Source organism: Pelophylax lessonae, assembly GCF_965119305.1.
Source record: "Pelophylax lessonae genome assembly, chromosome: 1".
NCBI lineage: Eukaryota > Metazoa > Chordata > Amphibia > Anura > Ranidae > Pelophylax > Pelophylax lessonae.
The window spans coordinates 328604471-328612505 of NC_138768.1; the positions used below are offsets into that span (position 1 = coordinate 328604471).

The 8035-nt window shown below is 41.8% G+C and overlaps 1 protein-coding gene across 1 annotated transcript; it reads right to left on the reverse strand.

Moving 5' to 3' along the window:
* Positions 1 to 2667: 2667 nt before the first annotated feature.
* On the reverse strand, positions 2668 to 3513 carry LOC309544615 (proteasome subunit beta type-11-like; the record flags this gene model as incomplete). The annotated part of the gene is made up of 1 exon (XM_082243519.1): positions 2668 to 3513. The coding sequence occupies one exon, from the start codon at positions 3511 to 3513 to the stop codon at positions 2668 to 2670; it is 846 nt and encodes a 281-aa protein (XP_082099645.1).
* Between the last annotated feature and the right edge of the window lie 4522 nt (positions 3514 to 8035).

Below are 8035 nucleotides of genomic sequence, written 5' to 3' on the forward strand. Positions count from 1 at the left end.
TTCCAGTATTCATTTTAATTGACAAGAGAGATGGAACCTATTACAAGAGAACATTTTACCAAGCCTGGTGCCTGGCAACTAATATAACAACCAATCTGCAAACATTTCTCATTGCTAACACCTGGTTGTTGGTCAGAACTCTATATATTGATCCTATTGTGTGTGTTTGAAACTGTTATATTTGGGCTTCAATACTGTGATACACCAGCTGGGACATCTCATCAGTTTTCATGACACTAGATACTAATAGTATTAGTACTGATGATTTGCTCAATAATTGGACAGTGCATGCAGCAAAAACAGTCAAAACAGATAACTCTAGCACATTTAAAATGTAAGGCTTGGTTAAAATAAATCAGCTAGTTTCACAGCTCAAAGTACTTAAAGCTCAACTGCGAGAAAATGTATTTTTTCCCCATGCAGTGGGGCTGTCCCTGTACTGCATGGGTTAACTGCTCGTTTTGTCTAGGGATGAACACAGAGCCTATATTCACCCGATCCTTCAATCCCTCAAAATGGTACTCCCCCACATTCAGTGGTGGACTGTTCTTTACATCTTCACATCCAGAGTTGGCCTATAGGCATGATGACCTAAGGAACAGTCCGATAGACCGCCGGGAGGTAGGAGCCGAAGAGACTAGTCTTGCTTTGGGATGATCGGAGGATTACGTGAGTATATCTCGTCTTTCCATACCCCTAGACAAAAACTAGCAGTAAACCTATGCAGTGCGGGCACAGCCCCACTCCATTGGAAAAGTTTTTGATTGCCTGGAGTTCAGCTTTAATGTGGAATTAAATCTACCATTTTTAAGTAGAACTACCCTCCATCTAAACTTCCATTTGATCTGCAGGTCCTATGGTACTGCACATGTGATCAGCTATGGTACCAACCTAAGAGCACAAACAACTATGATAGTTATCATTCACAGCATGCCTTGACTGTAAATGTTTTGGTAAACAGTTCAATAAATAGGTTTAATTATGCTTTTTAAAGCAGAACTAGATTCCACAAAAGTTACCTCTCCTTCAACAGTCTGAGGTCCTTCACCAACAACATGAGTTAGCTTCTACCTGGCTTCTTCTGGGTGCTGGGCTATGGCCATATCCATTGGCCAGTGTAGGAAGACCTCAGTTCAGTCATACCTGCACACAGGATTTGTACCTGGATTATAAACTGAGCTGTGCATGCAAGGTAATACAAAACGGAGCCTTGGACATTCCTCGGCTCGAAACACACACTAACAGCAAAAAAACAGAAAGCCTTAAAAGACTCAAAAACATTATTTGCTCAGTACAGTATACAGAAGTAAATATCACAGCATCAAAGATCATATAATTGTTCTCCAAGTTACCCATTAAGAGAGGACACAATAGGAGGGAAAATGGCGGTCTCAAAACTGACCCCAAATATAAGTAAATATTCCCATCCCAAGGCCTGAAGGACCATACAAAAGACAACTCCTGAGCTACACGAGTTATTTACATTTCATTAGTGGAAGAGGAATGAAGCCAAAGGTCCCAAACTGACGAGACAGGCAAGTAACCTTATAAAGGGGCACAGCTGTATTAATCAAGGATTTCCAAAAATTCAAGGTGGGTCCTTCTTTAATTTCCATTTTAATGTGATAGCCTTGCTAGCATAAAAAAACAACAAACTTATGAGGGTCCTGAGAGCTCGACAGAAGGCTTTAATTAGAGACTTTAGTTCCACGTTCACTGTTTCCCAAAACATTACATTCAAGGCATGCCATGAATAACTGGTAAAGTTACTAGTATGCTTATGGTAATTTTCAACTGAACTGTCAAGCCATCAAATGGTTGGTGACATACCTGATCACGTGCGGCACCACTGCAATTGGAGATCAAACAGGCTAAGATGGCAGCTTACTTGGATAAAATGGATAGGAGGGTTAAGTCCTGCTTTATTAGGCATATAAAAAATGTACTTTGTACAATACAAGCACCAAAAAGGTTGTGTGTTTGTCGAGTACAACGCAACCATTGGTTGTTGGATAATTTTTCACTAAGGTGACTAGATATCTATATGGCATTGCAATCAAATGTGTTGAAATACTAATTTCAAGGATACCCACTGCACTTGAAGTCTTGCTAGCATTGAGTATTAGTCAATGTATCTCCTCTGTAGAAAAGGCTGTTCTAGGCGCCTTCTAGTGCCAGTCAAGTGACCCTAAACTATTTGAACATAAGCTATGTCAGGATGCAGGGTCTCTGAATACTGATCCTCTCTTTTAGCAGAGATCACATGATCAAATGTCTGGGTTCCCACAATAATCAGTGGCACTGAAGGAACTTTGAAAGCAGCATTTTCTCCAGGAAAGGAAAACATTGTACCCCTTCTACTTAATTTTGCTTAACATTTCTTTAAACTAACATTCATTAACTCAAACTGTTTAACAAAGGTGCTTAAAAAATGTCCTTCTTTGTTAGCCAAACTCACCTGTGTTTACATTAAAAATGTGAAACTGACTATTCTAAAATGCTATGACTTTTTAAATATCTAAAATTGCTGCATATCATTTGCACCATAATTGATTTGCGGGGAAAAATCAACTCAGATAAATATTATAACACATTAAACAAAATGGTCATAGTAATTGCTGTTATATTTACTTAATCATGTTAAATTTTAACAGGGTTTATTGTATTTTAGTCAGAATTTAGGAGAGGATAACTGCTGCACACTGTCTTTATCATTTTCTTTTCTTCTTCTACTATACGCTCATAAAGTTGTGACAAGTCTTCTCTAGGATCCATCTCACAGCCTCCCTCTCTTACCCAGTACACATCCACTAATCCACCAGAATAGGCATCTCTTCGGCCTGCATGGCACACTGCTCTTCTAGCAAGCTGGCGGGCTTCTTCTTCCTTCATTCCAGGTTTGTACCCCTGATCTATAATGCTGTAGGCAAATGGAGAGCCTGATCCAACTGACAAGATATCAGAGCAGACACGGGTTCCATCATTATATACATAACAGATGCAAGGGCCATCTCTATCCCATCCGCATAAAGTAACAGCAGCACAGACATCAGTTCCACGGAATGGCATCATCAGGACGCTCAACATTTTTCCTGCTCCTCGGACACTTGGCATGTACCCATTCCGCACCTGGTAGAGCCTGCACTCCCTGGCCAAAGCTCTTCTGAAGAAATGGCAATCGGCAGAACTCCCAGATGTTGTGGCCAGCAAATGACTGTGGACAAGGAAGGCTTTACGGCTGTCAGGGCTGCAGACGAGATTTCCAGCAGAGGAACGTGAGTCTGTTGCAACAGCAACACCATCTGCATACTTAAAGGCGAGAGTGGTAGTGCCATGTTCTGGTGGTGGGGGACCAGTGCTGCGATGGTGAGAAGAAGAAAGCTTGTCAGCAGATGGAAGATGATGAGGAGCTCCTAAAATGAAATTTGGAAATAAACGAAGATTACTTTCTCCTGGTTGACCTGTAGATTCTCCATTCCAGCCACAGACGCTCAGCAATGCCATATTACGCATTAAAGTTCTGATAGCTATGAGTATGCTTTCACTTCTTCTCAGTTATTCAGAGGTCCATGTAGACGTATCAAGATAGGGAGGGTGATATCATATACACATGTAAAGGACTGAAAGGGGAAATGCTGCAACATATCATTTATCACTGACTGTGTTCAAGACACAAGATACTTTAAGGAAGCTCTGTTTGGAGCAATTCGCCAGGATATCCCTGTGTTGTCCTTGACATAGGATACCCAGTATAAGGTGTTATAAAACAAGCTTGATAGAACTGGGAGGAAGGTAATAAATGAGGAGAAGCCGCTTGATGATGCTTTCATATAACCTTTTGCTATGATGCTCCTTTTCTCATTGTTTCTTTGCATTCTGCACATGAAAACACTGTAGCCATACATCTTAGCCACAAGATGTTTTACTAAATGAGGTTACCAACATTATAAACACAAAAGTACTTAGTACTTAGCATCCTTCTAAGTTTGGTTGCCAGATGACAATATCTATATGTGTTTTCATGACTGGGGAAAGATCATTCGATTTTAAAAGGACTCTAGTTTGCACCATAAATCCTAAGAAAAGGAACAAATTGGATAAATAAAGAGAAACAATTATGTGCAACAAACCACTATTTAGAATGTTTGATACCCCAACATTCCATATTCCTGATATGTGCCTGCTGTACTACATACATGTATGAGAAAGTATCCTGTTCTCTTTTTATCGCTTCCTTTGTGTGAAATCCCTGGTGTTCCTGCCAGTCCATCTCCTTTACTATTAAAAACTGACCATAGGAAGCAGGGGACCACACCGTGGTCAGTTCTCTAACTTTACTGGGAACTCAGCCTTCTCTCCTCCAATGATCAGACTTGTCCTGACACGCCCCTTCTGCAAAGCCATCCACTGGTAAGATCAGTGTACTCTTGCTGCTCCTCCCCCAGCTCTTATGCAGCTGAGAACAAAGGGAACAGAGGGAATGTGATCACTTCTAAGAAAGGGGAAAAAAAAGGTATTGATAATGGTTTTTAATATCTGTACACAAATGTTTTGCCTTTTATTTCTATTGTAAACTGAGTTTTACAAGGTGATTGTTTACAATCATTTTAACTACAGTGGACTGTAAATTAGGTGGCTGTGTACTTGTAGCGCTTACTCTCGAAAGAGCTGATGATGCTTGATGATGCTGGCTGACAACGACCTTTCTAGCAATGCTACACATTCTGACATACCAAGACTGAAAAAGGAGGATTAATTCGGGAAACACCAAACAAGAAAACAAAAACAGAATGGCAAGAGGAATAAACAAATCAGATTAACAAATCTGTACTATACCACAAACAATGAGAGGATCAAGTGTCTCTGCACCTGAACCCTAAATTTAGGGGGCCTAACTAACTCTCTCCCTGGTCAGCATAGTTTTAATCATTGGGGCCCAGAGTTTGCATTGGAGCGCTCAGATCTAGTTGTAGTCCAACAGTACATGGCATAAGTTCCCAACCTACTATATGTCCCAGTAAAGGGTGATGGTGTCCCTTTAGGAAGTGAGTAAGGGAGTTGTGGCCAGTGGCCTCTCACTACTATGCAGTCTGTAATCAAGCCTCCCTCTTTGGTATCTGGAACAGGTCGCAACTAGGCCCTTTGTTGGTTACATAGTTTGTGAGGTTGAAAAAAGACATCAGTCCATCCAGTTCAACCTATTATGTGTGTGTGTGTTTGCTGTTAACTGTACATTGTATACCCCTGTATGTTGTGGTCTTTAAGGTGCCCATCTAATAGTTTTTTGAAACTATCGATGCTCCCTGCTGATACCACTGCTTGTGGAAGCGAATTCCACATCCTTACTGCTCTGACAGTGAAGAACCCCTTACGTATTTTAAGGTTAAACCGTTTTTCCTCTAGTGGCCACGTGTCTTATTGTATTCCCTTTCCCTAAAAAGTTTTCCTTATGCTAGGGTCCTCACCAGTACAGTATTTGTACATTGATATCATATCCCCCCTCAAGCGTCTCTTCTCCAGAGAGAATAAGTTCAATGCTTGTAGTCTTTCCTCATAGCTGATGTCCTCCATTTCCCTAATTATTTTTGTTGCCCTTCTCTGGACTTTCTCCAGTTCCAGCACATCCTTCCTGAGAACCGGTGCCCAGAACTGGACAGCATACTCCATATGTGGCCGGACCAGAGTCTTGTAGAGTGGGAGAATAATCTCTTTATTTCTGGAGTGAATCCCCTTTTTTATACATGCCAGTATTCTGTTGGCTTTGCTTGCAGCGGCTTGGCATTGCATGTCACTGCCAAGCCTGTTGTCCACTAGGACCCCCAGGTCCTTTTCCATCTTAGATTCACCCAGAGGTTTCCCCCCCTAGTAAGTAGCTTGCTTTCGTGTTTCTGACGCCCAAGTGCATTACTTTACATTTTTCAACATTAAACCTCATCTGCCATGTAGTTGCCCACCCCATTATTTTGTTCAGGTCCGCTTGTAAGATTTCCAAATCCTGCATAGAAGATATTGGCATGCTTAGTTTAGTATCATCTGCAAATACTGAGATTGTGCTGGATATACCCTCCTCTAGATCATTTATGAATAAATTAAACAAGATTGGTCCCAGGACAGAACCTTGGGGGACCCCACTTTCCACACCCGCCCAATCTGAGTACTCCCCATTAATCACCACCCTCTGGACTCTCCCCTGGAGCCAGTTCTCTATCCAGGTACTCACCCTATGGTCCATACCTACATTCCTTAGTTTGTACAGTAAGCGTTTGTGGGGAACAGTGTCAAAGGCCTTTGCAAAGTCCAGATACACCACATCCACAGGCTTACATCGTAGAAGGTTAATAGATTGGTTTGGCAAGAACGATTTTTCATGAATCCGTGCTGATTACTACTAATAATACCGTTTTCATTACTTAAGTCTTGTATATGGTCCCTTAACATCTCCTCCAAAATCTTGCAGACTACTGATGTTAGGCTGACCCGCCTATAGTTACCCGGGATATATCTCTGCCCTTTTTTAAATATTAATACCACGTTGGCTTTTTTCCAATCAGCTGGCACCATACCCATCTGTAGACTATCCTTTAAGATCAGTAATAATGGTCTGGCAATCACCTGACTGAGCTCTTTAAGAACCTTCGGGTGCAAGCCATCCGGTCCCTGTGATTTATTTATGTTAAGTTTCTCTAGTTTAGTTCTAAGTCTATCTTCTGTTAGCATGATTGGCCTTACAAGCTGGGTTAGTGTAGCCCCCCGATTCTTTTGTGAAGACTGAAGAGAAGAAATTATTTAACACTTGCGCCTTTTCTCTGTCCTCTGTGGCCATATTTCCCTTGTCGTCTTTTATGGGGCCAATGTGTTCTGGCCTCGCTTTCTTACTGTTTATATACTTAAAGAATTTCTTGGAGTTCTTTTTACTCTCTTCTGCTATATGTCTCTCGTGTTCTATTTTAGCCGCCTTGATTTCGTCCTTACATATCTTATTACACTCTTTGTAATGCTTGAATGCTGCCAATCAGTCTTGTATTTTTTGAGGGCCTTTTCTTTAGTATTAATATGCATTTTTATGTTGGAGTTTAGCCACCCAGGGTTTTGTTTTGCTTTTTTAAATGTATTTCCCTTTGGAATGCACTGGCCAATCCCTTTGTTTAGTATGTTCTTGAAGCACTCCCATTTTTCCTCTGTGTTCTTTGTTCCCAGTGTTCTATCCCATTTGATATTTTCTAGCAGAGAGTTTTGGGAAATTGGCTCTTTTGAAATTCAGTGTCCTTATATTACCCTTGTGCTTCCTATTACTATGATAAATACTGAATCGAATTGACCTATGGTCACTGTTTCCTAAGTTGCCCCGTATTTCTATATCCGTGAGCAGGTCCGTATTGTTGGTAATCAGTAGGTCAAGTACCGCATTGTTTCTTGTCGGTGCGTTCACCATCTGACCCATAAAATTGTCCTGCAAAACATTTAGGAACTGCCAGGCCATGGCTGAATGCGCGGTTCCTTCTGCCCAGTCTATATCTGGATAATTATAGTCCCCCATTATAATGACATTTCCCATCCTTGCTGCCAATCCTATCTGTAAAAGGAGGTTTGCCTCCCCCTCCTGCCTCTGGTTGGGGGGCCTATAGCATACGCCCAATATTACCTTCCCTATAGTGCCCTATAGTGATCTCTCATGGAAACTGTGGTGCCCTTCTCCTTTGGCCATTGGATCTCTCTGTTGGCTGTGACCTCTGTGCAAATATGGCAACTCAATCTCTCTTAGACACTGCGATGAGAACTCACTACAGGCAGTGTAGTAACACTCACTACTCAGCAGCACACTACCCTTTGTCACCTCTCATTTCCCTCGCGAGACTGCCCTTAGCCCCCCAGGATTTCCTTTCCTTTTCCTCTTTCTGCTTCATCCTGTCCTCCTTGGACGTGTAGTCCCATAAAATACTTCGCTTGATAGAGGCTGTCTCCTGGGGACTACACCCTTCATAGTTCCAAGCAACTTCCAGCAGTCTTCCCCCCAGTCCCCCAGCCACCCTGTGGC